The sequence below is a fragment of the Mirounga leonina genome, unplaced genomic scaffold (assembly GCF_011800145.1).
Source record: "Mirounga leonina isolate KUSES-001 unplaced genomic scaffold, KU_Mleo_1.0 Mir_168, whole genome shotgun sequence".
Taxonomy (NCBI): Eukaryota; Metazoa; Chordata; class Mammalia; order Carnivora; family Phocidae; genus Mirounga; species Mirounga leonina.
This window is the reverse complement of record NW_023270426.1, coordinates 65,044,820-65,068,065: the sequence shown is the minus strand read 5'-3', so window position 1 is coordinate 65,068,065 and position 23,246 is coordinate 65,044,820. Positions and strand designations below refer to the sequence as shown.

The 23,246-nt window shown below is 38.7% G+C and overlaps 1 protein-coding gene and 1 non-coding gene across 10 annotated transcripts in view; one reads left to right on the top strand and one right to left on the bottom strand.

Moving 5' to 3' along the window:
• CAST (calpastatin) overlaps nt 1-23,246 on the bottom strand; it is a 110,543-nt gene that overhangs the window by 81,849 nt on the left and 5,448 nt on the right. For all 9 annotated transcript variants that reach the window (XM_035014919.1, XM_035014918.1, XM_035014921.1 and 6 more), the window contains exon 2: nt 15,409-15,471. In XM_035014919.1, coding sequence (XP_034870810.1) covers nt 15,409-15,471 — 63 coding nt within the window. The remainder of the gene's footprint in view (nt 1-15,408; nt 15,472-23,246) is intronic.
• LOC118017227 lies at nt 14,402-14,525 on the top strand. The gene has a single exon (XR_004681090.1). It is a non-coding gene; the product is annotated as a small nucleolar RNA SNORA28 (small nucleolar RNA).

Genomic DNA, 23,246 nt, shown 5'->3' with positions numbered 1-23,246 from the left:
TGAGAATTTCCCATGAGCTTTTATTATTTATATAATCAGAAAAAAATATTTTCTCTCATTAGATAGAAAAAAGTTATTTTTTTCCTTGGGACTGGCCATGATTCTAATAACGGACACCAGTACATTATTTGGGAATAGTTTGATCCTTTTGAGGTTTGCTTTTAAGCCTTGTTAGGTTGGACGAAAGCAGCCTTCAAAGTAGGACTAATTTTTCTTTTCTCAATACAGAGATGATCCCCTTCTGAGTCCTCTACCCAGTGACCCTGACTGGTGGGAACACATCATACGCCTAGGCCCATGTGAGCTCTGGGGTTTACATGAAGGTGTAAATGTGAGGCACCGAGCCCACAGCCAGACATAGCGTGATGACTCACAAAACGCTGGCTAAGCGTGGTCCCGGACTCCTTACACGGTGAATGCTGAAAACCCTCGCTCTTGAGTGAGGCCTGCCAGCGTCACCACAGCAGGTGCTGCTGGTCTGGCATCAGACGTCAAAGACGAGGCCCCCCTGGACAGCTGCTGGCTGTCACACAGGTCTCGTGTGTGTGTGTGTGTGTGTGTGTGTGTGTGGTGGGGTGGGGGTTGGGCGGTGATTCAGGGTCAGAAGATTGGCAGGAATAGACATGACCTCAGTGTGTTTCCTGAGAGTTGCAAGGACCCTTTTGAGGCACCCCAAGGCATCAGACGTCAAGATACTGCAGAGACGATTTCAACAGTTTTGTTGCACATTGAAATGGTGGCAGACTACCTGGAAAGCACTAAAACTCATTAGTATATCAACAAATTAGTAAGTCAGTGACCAGGTTTATGAATGAGAAACATTTAACAACCCACCTGCAAAACAGTGCTCAAAACACCTTCAGAGTAAAGGAAGGAACTTAAGTTTGTAAGCTGGGCTACATGCTCCTTTCTTTTTTTTTTTTAAGATTTTATTTATTTATTTGAGAGAGAGAATGAGACAGAGAGCATGAGAGAGGGGAGGGTCAGAGGGAGAAGCAGATCCCCCGCTGAGCAGGGAGCCCGATGCGGGACTCGATCCCGGGACTCCAGGATCATGACCTGAGCCGAAGGCAGTCGCTTAACCAAGTGAGCCACCCAGGCGCCCCAACATGCTCCTTTCAAGTACAAGTTTGTTTCTCTTTTATATTTATGAAGTTTGTACATTAGGAAATGTGGGGTCAAAAGTTTAATGAAATTTAGATCCAAAAAGGAGGAGTGCTCCTACCCTGAACAACTAAAAAGCTCCCAGAGAATAATACGAAACAGTGGTTTTCAGACATGGGACATCAGGCAGCATAGGATGTTCCCTGACAGGGAAACGAGTGAAGGGAGCCCAGTCTGCCCCAGCTTACTGCCTAGAGAAGTTTCCAGGCTGCATGAGCATGGAACATGGAGGAAGAACCGAGGCAGAAGCCATCAATCTCTATGGGTTGAGGAGGTAGAGCTGGGAGTTCCACAGACCAAGGGGGCTTAAGGAAGAGCACCAGAAAGAGAGAGCTGCAGGAGAGAGCCCCAGAGGTCTGCATGTGCATGCCTGTGAAGAAACCCCAAGTCTGGGTCAAGAACACCCAGAAGAAGCAGAGGTATAACCCCAGAGACCGGGAATAGAGTGTGTTCCCAGAAGTCAGAATCATTGGTAGAGTCCGCAGAAGGACAAGTTAGTCCTCCTCTAAAGGCTGCTCTGGTCCAGCCAAACAAAGCTTAAAAGCAAACCTCAAAGAATTAAACTATTTCCAGGTGACTTAACTGTGTCCCAGAACATAGCTCAACAGCAGCAACAAACCAGCACCCAACAAGATGAAATGCACATCTGTTTGACATCTAATAAAAAATTATACGGCATGCACAGAAGCAGAAACATAAAACTTTATTTTCCATAGGTAGGAAAATATAACATTCAAAAAGCATAGTATCTTGATTGCAGTGCTGGCTACACTAATCCATACATGTAATAAAATGGCATAGAATTTACATACACATGTTGTTCCAATGTCAGTTTCCTAATTTTGATAAAATACTTCTCTCTTTAAGGTCTAAGGTCTCTTCCATTACTACCATGTACTATAATTACATACCATGTAACCAAGGGAAAACTGTACGAAGGGTACAGGGGACCTCTCCATACTATCTTTGCAACTTCCTAGGAATCTAATTATTTCAAAATCGGAAGCTTTTTAAAAGTAAGTTAAGGAGAGGGGAGCCTGGGTGGCTCAGTCGGTTAAGCGTCTGCCTTTGGCTCAGGTCATGATCCCAGGGTCCTGGGATTGAGCCCCACATCAAGCGCAGGGAGCCTGCTTCTACCTCTGCCTGCTGCTTCCCCTGCTTGTGCTCTATCTCTCTGACAAATAAATAAAATTAAAAAAAAAAAAAAAGTAAGTTAAAGAGAGACGTAAAAGATATTTTCTTAAAAACCACCCAAATCAAACTTCTAAAGATAAAAAAAATGCATTTTGAGATGAAAAATACACTAGGATTAAGAACTGATGAAATATTGCAAAAGAAAGGATTAGTGAACGTGGATGCATAGCAATAGAATCTATCCAAAATGAAACAGCAAGTAAAGACTAGGGGTTAGGGAACAGAGGGGTCAGTGAGCTGTGGGACAACTTGAAGCAGCTAATATTTGTCTAATTGCAGCCTCCAAAGATGAGGAAAGACATGGAGACAAATCAAAACACATGAAGAAATAATGGCCAAAGCATTTCCAAATTTGATGAACCCACCAATCCAAGAAGCTCAACAAATCCCAAGTAAGACTGAGGGGTTGGGTATGAATAAAGGGGCAAGTTGGTTTTTAGATGCCCATTCCTCAGAGACTTCCACTAATGATGAAATCCACCTATGTTGCAAGACCTCCATCTCCTGCCCCAGATGACACGGAGCCTTCCCTGCCAGGGAGTTGGTCAGAGTTTCTGCAGCCACAAATCCAGTGATTCTCTCCTCCACCCAAAGTGCAGGAAAATGGGGCATCTGGGTGGCTCAGTTGGTTAAGCATCTGCCCTCAGCTCAGGTCATGGTCTGGAGGTCCTGGGATGGGGCTCCACATGGGGCTCCCTGCTCAGCAGGGAGTCTGCTTCTCCCTCTCCCCCTGCCTCTGCCCCCCACTTGTGCTCACGCTCTCTCTCAAATAAATAAATAAAATCTTTAAAAAAAATGCAGGAAAATGGAATTGGTCTACTTTTCTACCAAAGTAATAGCAAATATTCCCTGGGGAGCCCTTAAGCGAGCAGGCTAGGGCTAGCTTACAATGGTCTACAAGTAACAGATCAAATATTATACGTAACAAAATTTTTGAGCCCATGGATACACAAGAACTTTTGCATTAAAAGAGTATTGAAATCCTCAAAGGTTCAATGTGGCTGCTGGCATGTTCGAATCATTTCTCAAGATATTTTTGAAACTGTTTGTTAAACTGTTTTCAGAAACTGCAACACACTATTTGATTATCCTTAGATGCAAAACAAACACTTATCCTCTAAATGGAGACTTCAGTTTCTGAAACTCCCAAAAGTTAATCAGATTCACATGTGGTAATTATGAGAGGGCTATCGAACTGGATGATACTGATTGATTTTAGTGAAAAAAAGTATTGAAGAAGAGATGAAATTCTTCTATGCTCCAAATGTAAAGTGGGATTAGTTTCAACATTATTTGAACAATGGAATTGACTATATAAATTTTCAGGCTTCATTTTACTGATTTCATTTTATTGATATGGATTTCATTTTATTGATATGAAGCCACCATTTTCTTTCCTTTTTCATACCTCTCGCAAACGGATGCTTCTTAAAATCACTAGAAGAGGGGAGGTGGGGGGGATTAAGAGTACACTTATCATGATGAGCACTGAATAATATATAGAATTAATGAATCATATTGTACACCTGAAACTAATGAAACACTGTATGCCAATTACACTTCAATAAAAAGATCAGTATAAGAAAGCTGGGGTCAGAGATTAACTGATGTTTTTTTTTCCTTTCTTAGCATTTTCTAATCAGTGCATTTTTAGATCAGTGGTTTCTTAGACTTGATGAAATGTAGTCATTTACAGGATACAAACTCTCATTAAAATACATGTTTTTTTTTTTTTAAAGATTTTATTTCTTTATTTGACAGAGAGAGACACAGCGAGAAAGGGAACACAAGCAGGGGGAGTGGGAGAGGGAGAAGCAGGCTCCCCGCAGAGCAGGGAGCCCGATGCGGGACTCGATCCCAGGACCCTGGGATCATGACCTGAGCTGAAGGCAGTCGCTTAACCAACTGAGCCACCCAGGCGCCCTAAAATACATGTTTTGACATATTTGTTAACAACTCAGTTCCATTACTTAATAGTTACCCTATAAAATGACAAGAAGTATTGTGTTCCCACATGAAAACACATGCTAAATTGGAAAATAGTATCTGGAAAATGATTGTCTTTCAAAAGGGTAGGCAGATTCCCCAACACTAGCAATTATAAAGCTTGACTTTCACCTACAAATGTTCCTTCATACCACGGTTGTAAATAATGTACAAATAAGAACAAGTTCCCTTTATTACCAAAATAAGTATAAATGTATGCTACCACAAATGCAGTGCAATAAATAGGATATGTTAGCTCCTGGGAAACACTGATAAATAAGTCTTAATGAATAAATCTCACCATTAACTCATTGCATAGAAATTCACTTATTGAATGAAATGCCTCATGCACAACGGTCTTAAAACAGACTATGGTAGCTGCACTTCACTGAGTTTGGCTATATTCTAATTAGTCAGCACCCATCATCATCTGCAGGTCAACTCAAGTCTTTCTAGTCTTGAGGGGGCTGCCCTGACAAGCAGCCAAATGCTATCCTTCTGACTCTGAGTCTGCTGTGACTCAGTTTCCCTCCCTGTTGCACTTCATACCCCCCAGAGTGGGAATAGCTGTACCTACTCTTCCTTACATTTCAGATTCCTGGGAATTGGAATAATTTACTCTTTTTTTAATTTATTTTTTATTGAAGTATAGTTGACACACACTGTTACATTAATTTCAGGTGTGCAACATAGTGATTTAACATCTCTATATGTTATGTTAGGTTCACCACGAGTGTAGCTACCATCTGTCACCATACGACACTGTTACAGTATCATGGACTATATTCCCTATGCTGTGCATTTTATTCCTGTGGAATGACTTAATCTTACTTTACGAACTTCTTGAATGAAAATGAGATACAACACAAGGAAGAAAGATGGAAAGAAGAGTTACAAAAATTGACAGCAGTAGTAAGAAAGTTTTTGGTGTTGGTCTTACATCGAATTCTTAAAATAGGTAATTTTATGAATACTATCAGATACTAGATAAAAGCACAGACTCTGTAAACTGAATCAATTCTGAACTTCACTACCAAATACCTGTGTGACCTTGGTATTAAATACCTTATTTAATCAAGCTTTGCCTCAATTTCCTCATCAGGAGAATGGGATTATTGTAAGAGGGTGTGTGTGTGTGTGTGTGTATGTGTGTATGTGTGTAATGGCTATATTTGTATTAGCTATTATTATCAAATGCTCTCTAGTTCTCAACTACCATTACCAATCGACAGAAAAATTGTGCTACATAATTCTCTTCTCCTCTTGTCAAACTACTTCTCACTAAGATGTTAATAATTAATATATTCTCTCTCCTAGGAATACCCATAATTTAAAAGCGGAGCCAGGGAAAGGCAACGTTTAACTCAAAGTTTAAGTAAGCTGCTAACAGTGGAATTACAGACATCAACAACAATCCAACTGGGAAAATATTATCAGATGGTACCTCCTAAATATATCTACTCAATAAGATTGTCCCTGCAGGGGTGGGGATGGTGTGTACATCTAAATATCTTTAAACTGTATGTCCCATTTTAGGGGTATTTTTTGTATTCACATATATGTGTACTTCTCAGAGGAAAAGATCAGTTTTCATCAGATTCCAAAGGGACTATGAACTAAAAAGAGTTAAGAATCCTTGCCCTCCAAGCTGCCTTACTTAAATCCTCACTCTGTCCAAATCTAAGAGACGCACTTCTATTCAAACATGCATACACACACACACACACACACACAGCAGCAGCAGCCTTGTTCTGGAAGTATCTCTTAGAGGTTCCAAAGAAAAGCTCACATGTAAAATACTTCTCTCTTTAAGGTCTAAGGTCTCTTCCATTATTCTTTTATTATCTGATGTTGTTTTCTATTTTTTTCCTTCTGATGAAAAAAATACATTTAGAATAAAGGAAAAAGTAGAAAGAAGGAAATGTAAAGTACTCAAAATCCTGCCAATCAAGACAGCTACGTTCAGTTATTTTTCTACTTTTATAAATATAAAAATATGCACAATATGTTACAATATGAAATCGCAAGCTTTTCATCTTTCTTTAACCTAACATAAACACTTTTCTCAGTCATTAAAAGTTCTTTGAAGCATGGTGTTAAAGATACTTTGGTTACTATATCTGTGTCATAACTTCACCAATTCATTACTGCTATACATGTATTTCTCTCCTAGCTTGTTATTATAAATACAGTGATAAAGATCCTTGTGCCACCAAGCACACCTCCAATTATGTACTTGAAACAAATTCTAGACTTGGAATTTCTGGGTCAAAAAGGTTTGTTTTTCTTATTTAAGTCTCTCATTTTACATTTTAAAATACCATTTATGTTTTTATTAAAGGAAAAGCTTAATTATATATTTCCAATCTTATAATTTGGAAGTTTTCAAATATTTAAAGAAAATTTATATAAGAAGTCAAAATCAAGCCTCTTAAAATACACACACACACACACACACACACACCCATAACATATGCTAATTTACAAAGACAGAGTCAACCATGTACCCAGCAAAGAATTTCCTCCTTTTAACCACTGGGTGTCCCCTGAACTATATGTTTATGGCATTTGGGCAGATATCACACCTAACAAGTATCTCAGCGAGCTCCTGTCCTTAGGGCTGGTAGTAAGAGCCTTCATTGTCTTTTTTTAAAATTATTGTTATGTTAATCACCATACATTACATCATTAGTTTTTGATGTAGTGTTCCATGATTCATTGTTTGTGCATAACACCCAGTGCTCCGTGCAGAACGTGCCCTCTTTAATACCCATCACCAGGCTAACCCATCCTCCCGCCCCCCTCCCCGCCAGAACCCTCAGTTTGTTTTTCAAAGTCCATAGTCTCTCATGGTTCGTCTCCCCCTCCAATTTCCCCCCCTTCATTCTTCCCCTCCTGCTATCTTCTTCTTCTTCTTCTTCTTTTTTTTTTCTTGACATATATTGCGTTATTTGTTTCAGAGGTACAGATCATTGTCTTTTAAATGAATTATTTTAAAATTTATTAGTCATTCTGCTTCCTATTCAGCTTTCATTATTCAGTGAAATAGATGTATGGTTTCAGATTTTACCAAGTCTATTCAGTGTTTTAAGAAAGCACACGAAAAAGTAAGTAACAAAATTATATCCACTGAAGCAATTTTTATCCCAAGTACTAAGTGAAACCAAAATTGGAATGTGAATATGAAAGCATTTTAGCCTTCAATTTCCCATAAGAGAAATGTGTTTCTTCAAAACCGTATTTGCAGATTTCAGATTCCAGAGTGATATATTTCTGGAATATACTAAAGTCCAAAAATTCTGCTCCTTGAGCTCCAATTAGACCACTTAGGAATCCGAGGCTTGATTTAAAAAACAAAGAGCCCCGGGGGATGGGAACCCTGAAGTGAATAACCAGCCAGAAAGTTTGGAGTCCTAATGATTAAGATAAACATATGTTTAGAATTCACTCCTGAGTTCTTTCCAAACAATGTCTTTCGTACCTGTTATTATTCGATTAACAAATGATTCCATTTACCCATAAACAATTGGCAAAAATCAAAGAAATCTGTAACATGGGATGCATCTTGGCCACACTTATCTCTTTTTGTATAAATAAACACTGATTTCAACTTCCTTTTTTTTTCCCTTTATCAGATGTTCATTACATAAAACCATGTACATTGAAGAGTCATCAGTGCAGAATCTCCACTTACTTAGCACCCTCACAATCCTAACAGTAACAGCTTCAAAGAGGACAAACAAAATCCCAATCCACGATCAAGGGCCTTTCCACAGCCCCCATAATTCCACAATTATCAGCCCAGAACTTTCTTCCAGGCTTCCCACTGATGACACAGCAACATTCTGGTCCTTCTACCCTTTTAACTGCTTCTTCTTTGACTTGTTCACTGATTTCTCCTTCCTACCTCCCCCACACAGGCATTTATCAACATTTGCTTCTGCTTTCTCTCCTCTCTCTCTACACCGTTTCCCTCAGTAATGTCAACCAAGAATGTTGGCAGTGAGGGTAAGAAAGAAAGATAGAATGGGAGCTTGAACAATTTCAAAGGACATGTTTTAAAACTGTTTATAATGAGGAAGACTGAACTAATATGTAGTCTAAGAGGAGTCGTTAAACAAAGAGTAGAAGAAAGAAGGAATAGCTTCAGGGACAAGGTCCTAGGAAAAGAAGGAAAAAATGGGGTTAGTACCTGCTTCTCCAACCAAAGCCGCCCACATGATCCATGACTCTGAAACTACAGCACTCTTAAGGTGCTTCAGAGTCACGCCATCCCCAGAACATGGCAGAGCAGAGGTGGGTCAAGGGTGAGGGTGAGGAAATCATCTCAGAAAGAAAGGAAGGAAGGAAGGAAGGAAGGAAGGAAGGAAGGAAGGAAGGAAGGAAGGAAGGAAAGAAGGAAGGAAGGAAAAAGAAAGAAAGAAAGAAAGAAAGAAAGAAAGAAAGAAAGAAAGAAAGAAAGGGAAAGAAAGAGAAAAAGAAAGGAAAAAGAAAGAAAAAAAAAGAAAGAAAAGCACTCTATAAATATTATCTCAGTGTTACTCAAAATGTGCTCAGAAGACCATTGACATAAGAGCCATCTGAGGTAACTGGTAAAAACAAAACAAAAAAGGAAGCAAAAAAGACAACAAAAACCCTAATTCGTTGACCCTACCTTAAATTTGCTAAATCAGAATCTCTGAGGATGGGGCCCAGGAGTCCAAATTTTTCATACTATCTCTAAGTGATTGTTAGGTACACTAATACCTGAGAACCACTATGTTATTTCATGTAATGTCCTGGGAAATTAGGAATAGGGAATTATTAATAATTTTTTATGATATTAACTCAGTGCTCTAGTATTTGCTAAGCATTCTGTAATAATGTTGATTGAAACATACAAGACTTGATGACGTCAACTTTCCATTAGGTTTTGCTTTCACTAAGGAACCTCTTCTAAAAGGCTATAATGAGCTATTATGTACATTGTTATATGATAAAATGTTGTTGACTTTACGACAAGAATCACACATTTATCAGTCCTCAGATTAATCATTTTGCTATGGGCATGATTTCAGGTTATTGTCCCTTTTTAATCAGTCATGCCATTATCTTTGAGAAGCTAATAAAATCTAAAGAGAAGAATGAAAACAAATACATACTTTAAAACAGTATATTTCAGGAATAATATTTAATCAATCTGTCCATCAGGATTCCAGGACTTATGCTTTACTCTGAGGCCAGCAAATTTAACTTCCATTTAGTTCCTTTGCTATTTTGTTAACATTTGATTCCAATTCCATGTGCCATAAGTACAATCTTTCAGAGACAATTTTGGTGGGACCCTAAGGTCTTAGGTAATTAGGCTCACATATTCAAAGTACAATAATGAAGTACAGATTATGACTGTATGATATGTTGTTGATATATTTATATGTTCACTGATAAAGGCAAAGTACTTAACTGTTTTTATTAGCCATTCCCTATCCAATGATATAACAATATGTATATCAGAGATGCTTGATTTAAAAGCACACTATTTGCATAATCTTTATTAAAGCTGTATCCTTTGCTTCTGGTAAAACAATTCATTGAAGGATGATGCGTAAGGTCTCTACTTTCTAGCTATTGGCATATGTTTCTGGGTTCAACAAAAGAATTTGCATCCTGTCCCATCCCATGGTTAGCAATCAATAAGGGGCTGACTTCTATTGCCGTGAGAGCTAAACCAAAATAAGGACAATAATTAAATAAGACATTTCAGGAAAAAATTAATAGAGCGAAACAGATATATAGGCACATCCTGGCAATTTTTTAAATTGTAAGAACAGCAACAAAATTGTATATGTGCCAAGGCAGGAAAAACAGGGTTTATAAAAATAAAACTAGGCTTCCCAGATATTTTCTTTACAACTCTAAAGTCAGAAAAATCATGGAGCAACAGGTATGGGATTTTGAGGGAACAGAACTGCTAGCCAAGGATGTTGTACAATTCTGTATTTATTTCTTGTGTGAAGTCAGCACCAAAGCATGCTTAGATCCACACAGACTCAGAAAATCACTATTCATGCTCCCTCCCTGAAAAATTTATGTTAAAAAATATTCCAGTCAATGAAGAAATGAATCAAAATTTAGAACTCAAAAAAAAAAAAAAAAGAAAGAAAATTAGGAAACTGTAGTCCAAAAGAATTTCTGGCACCTCCCTTTGTTTAACCTACCACATCAGCCATGCGGTTGGATTCTGGGCTCGCTGCTGGTATGGGTGTCCAGGGGAGCCAGGCGGGACTGCCCTCGGGGCACATCTTTGGCTTTGCCTCTTTCTGGAAACTGGGACATGAGCTTGCGTAGCCACAATCAACCGACAATTAATATGGACTCTGTTGTCATGACCCATAATCCCTTAAAATGATGTATGCTGAACTACTCTTCCAGAATTTTCTAACAGCTACACCACTTGCTTGTGGGAACACTGTCCCAGAAGACTTTTTGAGGAAGTATGTGTTTCTCCCTCACAAACACAGCAACAAAATAAAAACCAGATTAAATGCCATACTAAATGCCAAGATACCTGAATAATGATTTTCTTAAGTCACCCACAATGATGACTCTTTTTAATTGGAAAAGATTGATCTCTCACAAAGCACATTATTTATTGTTTTCTAGGCCCTCCTAATGATGTTTCTTTGTTATCTCAGCTGAAACATAATATACAGAGAAAAAAAGACCTAGGGAAATACACCAAGATGGAAGTAGTAGCCATCTCTGTAGGTGTTAGAATTCTGGATGATGGTATTTTTTTCTTTAAAGTCTTCAGTATTTTCTCAATTTTCTTCTGTGATTATGTTTTAGTTGTATAAAAAGTTGCTAAAATTAGGGGTTCCTGGGTGGCTCAGTCAGTTAAGCATCGGACACTTGATTTTGGCTCAGGTCATGATCTCAGGGTCATGAGTTGGAACCCCGCATTGGGCTCCGCATTGGGCATGGAGCCTGTTCAAGATTCTCTCTCCCGCTCTCCCTCTGTCCTCCCCCTGCTAGCTTTCTCTCTCTCTAAAAAAAAAAAAAAGTTGCTAAAATCAATATATATATTAAGTATGAACACAAGATATTATCGCATTGATTTAAGAATACACACAAAATTATATAGCAATAGTTATAACTAAGTGGTAGATTAGGTAATACTGTTTTTCATAAGTACATATTGCTTTTGTAATTAAAAAAAAAAAAAGACTAATTGGGGGGCACCTGGGTGGCTCAGTCAATTAAGTCACTGACTCTTGGTTTCTGCTCAGGTCATGATTCATGGGTCCTGGGATCAAGCCGTGAGTTGGGCTCCTCACTCAGCGGGGAGTCTGCTTGAGATTCTCTCCCTATGCCCTTCCCCCCGCTCATGTTCTTGATCTCCCTCTCTCTCAAATAAATAAATGAATCTTTAAAAAATTAATAAAATAAAAAAGAGTAATTTCATTAAGAGAAAAAGTGTAAAAAATGTTGGAGTCATTCAATACTTCATGGATTTTAGAAGGAGGAAAGGTAAACACTGAAGAATGCTTTTACTATTACTGATGGTAAAGAAAATCTGCCCCATATCTTTTCCTCTAAGGTGCAATTTCTATTCTCTTGTATTTACAGCTCCCTTTCTGCACCCCTAAAATATATCTATTATTAAATTTGAGTTCTTATAACTGGCTCTGTAAGATTGTGCCCATCTAATGCTTTAAATTCCATCCCTCAGGCCTTCACTGAAATATGTTGCTAAAATGCTCACACTCCCCCAGTGAGTCCAGATGTGTTAGTCAAATACTTTAAATAGATTTGATTGCAGGTTTGGAAAGGCTTCTCTCTTCCAGTGTCTTTAAAGAGGCTGGTGTTAAATGTTTTCATTTTTCTTTTTCCTGTTCTAGTCCTTGTATCTTCGGCTTGTTAGTCCATGCAACTATTAGTTTTATAATTCCTCTACATCTGAGGAGGACAAAGCCAAATCACAATGACTGATACAAACAAATAAGTGAATTCGTTCTCCTGGACACTTACCCTAGGCATTCCTCAAGCATTTGTATTGCAAATGCAACATGACAATGATATCTTGGTTGTAAGATTCCATTAAAATTGCTGCCAACTTCTTAGGATCATTAGTGGTTGTATAGGGGTCAAACACCAAACAAGTAAGAACTATTTATGATTGCTGGAGAGAAAGAGCTCTAACCTTCACACAAAGCATTCATCCCCAGGTATGTTTACATGCGTCAATATAATAGTGGCTCTTACCTCACCCTAATCATTTTTTCTCCTGGTTATATCTTCCTGAAGTCCTCCTATGTATCCTTTCTCTTGCACTTCCAAATAAAATGCAGCAGGATAATAAAGAGAGAAAGAAAAAAAAAATGCCAAAAAGTACCCCTGAGCCTAGAAAGCCCTTTTCAAACTGACTTTGTTTCAAAGGCCTGGGTTCGTCTGTGGAAGCCGAACCCACATGTTTGCATACGCTTAGGGACATGCTATTTAACCTCTGGAAGCATATACTAGTCTGCAAATGGATTACCAAAACCCAAATGAAGCTTCTGAATCTCATTTCTTGTTCAAAAGAGCAGTAGGTAATGAAATATTTAGGAGAAAGGATTGGTTTCAGGAAATCTTTCTGTGGTGATTTTGAGAAGGAAAGAGGACGGTAACCAATCGTGGACGGTGGGCAGGGCAAACAAATCCAAATCACACTTGGTTTTATAACTGTGCACACAAAAGCTAAAATAATGCCTAATGCAAGATAGTTTCCTTGAATTCTCTCCAGGGCCTCACCAAGGACCAACTTGTATGTGACATAAAGAATAAGAGATTCCCTGGAGACAGACCATACTGGAAATATGCCTTGACTACCAAGTCATCCCACCCACAGGTCTGTGTACCCTATCATATGTACATGGACAGAATTTGGGGAGATGATAAATAATCTTCAGTCTCAAACTGTATGAATCTCTACAGTGATTTACACCACGGGAGCGGGGAAAAGCCTCTGCCCCCTCTTCACTTCTGCTGGCTGAGACAGAGCAAAACAGACCAATATGTCCAGGCTCAGCACAAGACAAGAGTTGTAAATCTGAATTTCTCAGAAGCATTACGAAACAAAATCAGAATTCCTTGACTGGCTGATAAACAGAAGAAAAATTCCTTCTTCCTTTCCTTGAGGTGGAAGTTCAGCCTTTTGTTTCAAACTTAAAGTGCAGTCTGCCTCTATAACACAGAAATCTCAGATTATGTCCCCCCGGCTGCATTTGTAACAGAGGTCCTTATGAGTTTCCTCAAGCCCCTTATAGATACGGAAATAAGGTACTTTATAGTCTAGATATTATGAAAAAAGAAAAACAACCTAACACCGTGCTATAGCAGTTGTTGCCTAAACCAACAATGCCTATATATTCAAGATGTAACATTTAAGCTTTCGAGTAATAACACAATTAGTGATATATGAACTAGCCAACTACTCACTTGACCACGTTAGAAAAGATTTCCTTTTGTGTGTAAATAGTTTAATCTAGATTTATAGTAATAAAGAATAACATCCAAACGCATTATTTTGGGGTCTGGAGAATAAAGAAACTCTATAGTTTTCAAATCATAAATTATTTGACAGATAACTTCTCTGGGAATATATTTAAAAGGTAAGAGTAGATAAGGAACTGAATGACACTCTACAGATTTTCATGCTAGTAAAAGGAGGAAAATGTGGGGTTTTTTTTAAAATACTTTTATTTATTTATTTGAGAGAGAGAATGAGAGAGAGAAAGCAAGAGAGTGGGGGAGGGTCAGAGGGAGAAGCAGACTCCCCGCTGAGCAGGGAGCCCGATGCGGGACTCGATCCCAGGACTCCAGGATCATGACCTGAGGCGAAGGCAGTCGCTTAACCAACTGAGCCACCCAGGCACCCTGTGGTTTTTCATATGGGAATTTATTTTTTAAAAATTTAACCAAGAAACAGGATAAAATCTTAATGTTTACTCTTACTTTCTAATTTTAAAGAAACATCTGCCTTCCATGGGTACAAAAAATTCATTACAAATTTGCTTGTCAAGAAATAATCTATTACAAGCAACACTTTGTAGCACATAATCCAAGTGTGTCTGACGCAATTTGGGCTTGCTATGGCAAGAAAGTCTCACCTATTCCAGCACTCTCCTCCATGAGACCAACTTTATATAGACTTAAACAGTGTAAAGTAAATAAATAAATAAAATAGAAATTAATAATTAAAAAGGAAAGACTCTAAATTATATTTTCATGTGTACTGGTAATGAAAATGACAGCAGAAAGTTCAGCGAACTGCAGTGCAGAATCCATATAAGGAGGCTGTAACAACCTCCTTATATATATTGAATATATTGAAATATATTAAATATTACAAAATTGCAGAAAGAGGAGGAACAAAATTTCTAAAAACATTTGGTAACATAGAGGAAAACATCATGATCATTTTTATACTTTCTTGTACCCTTTGGAAGGACAGCACATTTGCAGGACCCTTCCACGGACAAGTCGGCCAGTGTTGACAGGGCACATAATGGTGCGTCATTCACCGGAGGAAGAAATTCAGTGTCAAAGAAAAATCGTCCCCAAGTGGAAAGGTTTGGTTTTACTCCTTTTCCACAGAATTGATCCAAATCAAAAGAGTCTTTCTTTCTTCCTTTTGTTTATGAACCAGAATAATGGGTTCATCCAGGTGAGCACTGTCCTTTTTCCTAGTGTACTCTCATGAACAAAGATGTCCTTTTCCACTACAGCATTTGGTTTCTCCCTCTAAATCTGCCATGTTCACCAACACAACATTTAAGGTTCAGCAATTCCTATAGGGAAAACACCCTCAATAACTGGCTTCTGTTCCTAAATAGAAACTATTTCTAAAGGTTCTTTCCCCAGGAACACTTTATTTTTCATTAATTTTTAATGATTTCCACTTATATTCTAGAATCAAATCTTGGTTAAGACTAAATTTGCCAATATTCCAGTCGGAGGTCTTTGCAACCTTATTATCTGTTTCAAGGTAGAATTCACAATTAAAAGCAAGAGAAAAGGAAAGCCCAGTATGGTGGGAATTACCTCATCTGATCCTTTCTTTTCTCCTGACTTGGAAGGTGATCCACTGGTTTTTCCACTGACATGCTATAAAAATATAAAAAGAAAAGAAAGAAAGATAATGTTTAAAAGAAGGAGGTAATACAGGATAATATAATAATAACTTTAATCCCGAAGGACTAAATATGTAGCCTGTAAAAACAAGGACCCCTTTAATCTTCCTTCTGAAAATGCTGATAATTCTACACTGACATAGATGGTTTTCAAAAATCAAGAGAACCTACAGACATTCATTTGGGATGTAGAAAGTCAGTCTATAATTAACCAGACACAGATCTGATGGTGATTCCAAGGCGGCATCTCATCTCCTACAAAATGCCTCACGCAATTTTAAAGCCCAAATTGCCGGCATGGGAGACAACGTGGTTCCTCATGGAGTTTTGATGTCTAAGGTCCATGTGGAGCCTAAAGCCATACTTAAGCCTCAGTTCAGCATGGGCTCAAGGGAGGAGCACAGCTTCCAAGTCCGCCATTGCTTCTGATGGTTCTTGGGAATTCCTCAGAGTTCTTCCCCAGTTATCTTCCAGGAAGACAAACCCTGCAGTGGGAAGACCATACCCGCAACTTCTATTTATTATGGCTTTAGGATTTCATTATGTCCAGAAACAGAATTATTTTTCTCACCAGTACAGTGGGAATGAAAGCAAGTATTTTTATGTGGCACATAAAACCTTCAGGTAGCTTACATACTCATTTGTCTTGATGATAAGATAAAATGAGCCATAAAGTTTACTGACTTTTTTTGAGAGATTAAAAAAAAATTATATTCCCAAAAAGGGTTACAAATAATTGTTTCATTTCTTGCACATTGTGGGATGTGCAAGAAAGTGGGAAAAAATAATCTACATATAAGGAAATAAAAGCTCACGATTGGGTTCAATCCCGACCATCTTCAGTTAAACCAAAATACAAAACTGTACAACATTCCCTAAAGCAAATCATAACCTGGATATGTAAGTCAATGAAATTATTTGAATTAAAAAGAATGGTAGTAACAGTAATATTAATAATAAAAATTTATATCATTCTTTATTATTTACTATCATACATATTCTTATTTGATACAAAAAAAGAGGCTCATGTGATTTTTAGGGATGGAAAAACTAAGAATAAGAAGAATTCATTGATCTTTCATAAGGACACAGACCTAGTAAATGAGAAAAGTTTGCATAGCAGGTTTTCTGACTTACAATACGTTGTCACTATAACATGCTAAATAGAATAAGGTAATATTTTCTTTAGTAATATCAACATATATTTTATTTATTTATTTTTTTTTTTTTTAATTTTTTTTTCTTAAGATTTTATTTATTTGCGAGAGAGACAATGAGAGACAGAGAGCATGAGAGGGAGGAGGGTCAGAGGGAGAAGCAGACTCCCTACTGAGCAGGGAGCCCGATGCGGGACTCGATCCCGGGACTCCAGGATCATGACCTGAGCCGAAGGCAGTCGCTTAACCAACTGAGCCACCCAGGTGCCCCTCAACATATATTTTAATTAAAACAAGAATCCAAGAAATATCTGACACATGGATGAAGCCTTGCATTAAGAGTTCTCTGTATGAAAAACTAGGAGTAAATCACTTTTATGCGTGGAAAATTCTTCCCAAAATGTAACACTGTCATGGATCAGTGAGTGGAATCCACTCCATGAAAAACCCCAGGCTTCAAGAGCTTGGTGAATGAACCCCCGTACAGGGCCTGTTCCACCTTGATGTCCTCGTCTAGCATTTGTCTGTCCACAGTTGAGGGCAAGCAGTATTGAGTAGTAAATGAATCTGGGAAAAAAAAAATCTAAAAGCCCACATATATATCAGTGCTAGATGGTAAGAGGTAAGTTTCAGAAGATTCCTGAAGGCCAGACTAGGGGGAAGAATCATTCACCATTTGCAGACAGAATTTAAGAGGGATAGATCTACAGTGACAGATTGAGCCAATCTGGTCTCCTTCCAGACTTGGTAAATTTAGAACCCTATCACACTCACTATTATGTCCAAATCCCTATCTTTCTCAGATTAGAGACAAACATTAACAACAACAAAAATGCACTGTTTTACTGAGCATATTGAGTGCCTCATCACTCCTCAGAAGGTATTAGTATTCCACTTTACAAATGAAAAAACTTAAAGAGGCACTTGCTCTTGTCAGGCATAAGGTTCCCTGCTCTCTACAAGGTCCCCTCTGCTTCCTGCTCATGTGGCAAATATATATGATGACACACTGCCCTACAGTAAATGTGCAGACAGCCCTTTCTCCCTAAAATTTAGGTATAATGATGTTTTTCTTTAAAAATTTTTTAAAAGGGGCCCCTGTCTGGCTCAGTCTGTAGCGCATGCAACTCTTGATCTCATGATCATGAGTTCAAGTCCCACATTGGGCATAGAGCTTACTTTAAAAAATGAAAAAAAAAAAAAAAGTAAATAAAAATAAAAGTTTTTAAAAAGTCATCTCCTGGGGATGTTCCAAAATTTCAGTCCTCCAGATTAACCAACACCAACAGTTACTTGTTTCCATTTAAACACTCAAAATCCCTCAAATTATGTAGGTTCTAAATAGTTTGGGATGGATATATATGCTAAATACTTTTAAAATGTTCAGTTATAATGACAACTTAGAAAAATTATGTACTATAAGAATTGGTATTTTGTGACTTCAAAAGAAATATTTGCTCTTAGTAGAAAGCTTTTTTTTTTTTTTTTTAAGATTTTATTTATTTATTTGACAGAGAGACAGCGAGAGAGGGAACACAAGCAGGGGGAGTGGGAGAGGGAGAAGCAGGCTTCCCGTGGAGAAGGGAGCCCGATATGGGGCTCAATCCCAGGACCCCGGGATCATGACCTGAGCTGAAGGCAGGCGCTTAACGACTGAGCCACCCAGGCGCCCCAGTAGAAAGCTTTTTTACAACATAAAGTATAATGACATAAAAAACACCATCAAATGAGACCATTTTTTAGGAACTCTATGGATTATATTTTCCCAGTTTTTTTTTTAATCCAGCTTTTTTTTTTTTTTTAAGTAGGCTCTATACCCCAACACAGGGCTTGAACTCACAACCCTGAGATCAAGACCTGAGCTGAGATCTCGAGTCAGACGTCTAACCAACTAAGTCAGCCAGGGGCCCCAACCCACCTTTTATTACAAAATTTTTCTAACACACAGAAGAGTTAAAAGAATAATACAATGAGAACGCATATTCTTACCACTTAGATCCAATAACTATTAAGATTGTTGCTACATTTTGCCATATTTGCATATATTATAGACAGATCTATCTCTCTATCTGTATTTGGATATGTACCTGCATTTGAAAGTAAATTGGTTAAAATTTTACCCCTAAACATTTCACTAAACATCTCCTTAAATTGAAGAATCTTCTCCAAGTAACTCCAATATCATCGTCACTCTAAGAGAATTAACAAGAATTACCGAACACCATTCAATTTCTAGTAAATAGCAACTTTATGAATGAACCATTGCCCTGACCACTTGTCAGGGCTTATTCAATATCCATCAATCTATTAACAATATAAATAGTTTTTGCTGAGAGATATTCAAAGTGCCTGATTTTTTATTTATTTTTTAAAATGTATTATCTTTTTAAAATTTGAGTATAGTTAACACACAAAGTACCTCATTATTTAATTCATGGCATAATTAAGCACATTCTACATGACTGGGCTGATGCAAAGAAATATTTGGGAATGATTTATGTCAGATTCAATCAAGCTTAGGAAACCTGTTGCAAGCCTAAGAGGGAAGAGAGAAAATTCTGTCCACTACAACGTGCAGTGGGTGGGGTGGCGAGAAGTGAGAGAAGCATGGAGAAGAAGGAAAGCACTGATAGGTCCAGAAGAGAGCCAAACCACAAAACTGATAAATCCATGGAGGACTTTTCTAGATAAGTGAAAGGAAACGAATATGTTCTAAGCATCTACATACTCTGTGCTAGCCCAGTGCTAACCATTTCCCCTAAGAGATCTCCTTCACTCCCCACAGCAACTCCAGAGGTCCACACTGTCACCTCATTTTATGGATAAAGAAATTGAGGATCTGAAAGATGAGGTCCTCCTCTGTCACACCACATATCCGGGTTATATTCTATGGGCCAGAGACTGGGCTACTCTGGATCTAGTGAAAAGCTAGTTGAGATCATGGGACTCACATCAAAAGAGTCTCAATCCAGGGGACCTGGGTGGCTCAGTTGGTTAAAGGACTGACTCTTGATTTGGGCTCAGGTCATGATCTCAGGGTCATGAGATGGAGCCCCACGTTGGGCTCCTGCTGGGTGTGGGGCCTGTTCAGGATCCTCTCTCTCTCTCTCAAAAAAAGTGCTGTGCCCCCCAAATTAAAGGAAAAAAAAGTCTCAATCCAGTGCTCTAAAATGAAAACAACAAACCAAAACAGAACCTTCCAATTGTGAAACTGGTTTGCTTTATAAAATCAATCAAACTTTCAGTCCTGTCTTAATAGCTGGAGACCAAAGACAGGAAGCACAGGATGCTAACCCTAATGCAGTAGAAATTGGATGGGGAGAATAAGGCTACAGAAGACAGTCGACACATGGAGTTAAGATGAAAGACATGGTATGTGGCAGGAGTTCAGAAGCAGGGAAAAAGCAGATAAGGGACTTCACCATCTTCCCTCAAAAAGAAATAATTTTCCAAACTATTTTCACCCCCGTGGATCACTGTGTATTTGGCAAGTGTAGCTGGCCTCTGGCCTCATTGGAGGGGAAAGCTTTTTATATGCTTAAAATTTTCTGCTACAGCAAACGCATAAACCTATTGGGAAATCAACAAGAGCCAAGAGCTAGTAAGGCTGGCAGCCTGTGAGCTCCCCGAGCAGAGGACTTGTGCTGGTGAGCATCTGTGCACCCTTCCCACTGCTACCCACATACCCTCTGAGAGACACGCACACAAGGGCACAGGTAACACAGAAGAAAATAAAAGCAAACTTCTATACATATATAAAAGAAGAAGGAAGACAGAAAAAAAAACCTGAACTTTTACAAGCGCAAGCCCAGCTGAGAGAGTACAAATGCTATGTGCTTCTGAAATGCCTTTGCTTCTTAAAAAAAAAAAAAAGTTGGGGTTTTCTTTTAGGGGATGACAAAAACATTCTAAAATTAAACAGAAGTGATGTTTCCACCACTCTGTGAATATACTAAAAAATACTGAATTGAATTGTATGTTTTGATGGGTGAATTCATAGTTTGTGAATTATATTTGAATAAAATTGTTTTAAAAAACAGTAAAGGTTATTCGAAAACAAGTCGAAAATTTTTCTTCTTCAACTTGGAGGCAAGGCCATAGAGACCAATATTTGCATGTCCAGCATTAGCTGTGGCAAAATCATGAAGCAATAAGATGTTATCTTGGTGCCCTCTGGACTTTCCTTGTACACAGAGCTCAGCTCTGTCACTGCATACCATTGCATATGGTAAGAAAAGCTCATTTCAGGGAAATGAGGGCTTCGGAAAACCCTCATTTAGCAGTGGGTCCCATCCTTCAGTGTAGATCACAAGCACCTAAGACACTTAGAAACACTCATGCCAGAATGTAGGAAATTAGTTTGTCTAGAGTTGGGGCCTGAGCATAGATGTATTTTCCTAAGATTTCCCAGCTGATCTTACTATGCAGCTAGGACTGGAGACAACTGGTTTTGAGAGGAGATTTGTGGGCACCATGACAGGAAGCAGAGGGCTCTGCTCTTCAAATCACCCCAATGAGTTGGCACCCATGGGGAGATTCCCCTGGTCAGGCAGGCTGGGGCGGCTCTGAGGCTCCTGGGTAAACTCTGATTGCTCAAGGAAGGAGCACAGTGCCCTGTGTTCACACCAAGCATTTTCTGACTAATTCTGAGCCTTGCCCTATTTATGGCATGTCGTATCCTCCTATCTGCTCATTAGTCTCGATTTTCTTAGTTTCTTAAGCAAACAAGTTAAAACTTTGCTATATTCTTATTATTCTGGTCCTGTGATAGAGGTGTGACGAATACTTCTTGACTGAATGACTGCTATTTCCATAAACCTCTAAACATTGCCTGGGAAGTACTTTTACTCCGTTGAGGTGAGTAAACTAGATAAAAGAGAAAGAAGCACCCCCCCCAAAAAAAGTAGCTTGAAAAATTAAAAGACAATGTGTAAATTGGTATTTCCTGCAAAATCCCTTAAAATCTATTCTTGTATGTATTCTGCTTGCTAAAACAGTAATGTTCGGCAAACAAACAGAAGGACCAAGATGTAAAGCTGGTTTTGCTTTAAAACCATCTCCCTGGAGCAGCTCTGGGCCTTTCTGCCCTCAGGTGAATTCCTTGCCCAGGGCCCCTGCTCCCCCTGCCCTGTGGACCAGGGATATTTGGGATGGACGGTGTCGGGTTTGGGAGGCAGTGACAGGAGACTGGATGTGGTGAGTGGGTGGTCTTTTCCCCTCCTTTCTGCCTGTGGGAGGCTCTGTAGTAGTGTCTCTTGCAGGATGGGCCAGCTGCAGTTGGGAGTTTCCACAGGGCGATCCAGCTCCCTGCTAGTCCCTCCTGCATAGAAATGATAGCAGCTTCCTGAAATTTTTAATCTCTGGGTTGCCTCACCCTCCCCAGCTGGCTTCCCATCAGCTTCTGTTACCTGGGTAACCAATTCCCTGCATTCCATTCTCTGGCAAACTCAGATGGGAAAGAAAAAGCATGGATGTGAAAGGTTATGTGACCTTGGCCAAATAATTTAACCTTTCTGTTTTCTACTCGTAAAATGAAGGTAATAGTACATAGCCCAGGGGCTGACATATTTCTGAAAGGAGCTGATGTTAATGAGGAGACTGGCCCATTGCCTAGTTCATTTTAAGAATACAATAAAAGTTATTCCACTCCCTTGTTTTTCTCTGGCATCAACTGGATTGTGCTGAATTATGAAACAGTAAAATGAGTAAGAGATGTAAGCAAAGGTTTAAAGATTTCATTTTCTAAGGTTATAAATGTTAGAACAGAGAATTCAGTTTCTTACTTTTTGTAAGTACAAAGCAACCAGGTTCATCTGATAAATTTGTGTTTAGTTTTTTGTCTCTTATGCTTGTATATTGTATTAGTCTCACATTTCCATATTACATCTAAGGAAACAAAGTATATGGCGAATAGAGAATTCCTTTTCCAAACAATCTAACCAAGTTGGCCACAGGCATGACCCTTAAATGTGCAATTCCCCATGTTTTAAAATGCTTTAGGGGGCACGCCTGGGTGCCTCAGTCGATTAAGCCTCCAACTCTTGATTTCAACTCAGGTTATGATCTCATGATATCAGGGTCTTGAGAGCCAGCCCTGCGTGGGGCTCCACGCTGGATGTGGAGCCTGTTTAAGATTCTCTCTCCCTCTCTCCCTCCACCCCTCCACCCCCCTTGCCCATCCTCCCCCCCCCCCCCCCTGTACTTTATTTTCGTGCACTCTCTCTCTTTTAAAAAAATAATAAAATAAATAAAATGAAATAAAATAAAATATTTTGGGAGAGGTGTGTGTGTGTGTGTGTGCGTGCGTGTGCTTGGTGTGTTGGTGGGGCTGGGAGCTAAATAAAGGAAGTGTGGCACAATATTATCAGGTTGATAATTATTAAAGATGATGGGTATATGAAGAGTTCATTATATTATCCTCTCTTCTGTGATAAAAAGTTTTGAAAAAGTTAGAAGCCTCTTATCTCAAGCATATGTATCTCCCTAGAGTCACCCAAAGGTAATATCTTAGCCATTTCCCTTTGTTTTCAAACTAAAATCTCCAAACTCATAGAGAAGAATAGAGTTGATTTATTTTTTAAAAAATCGGTAA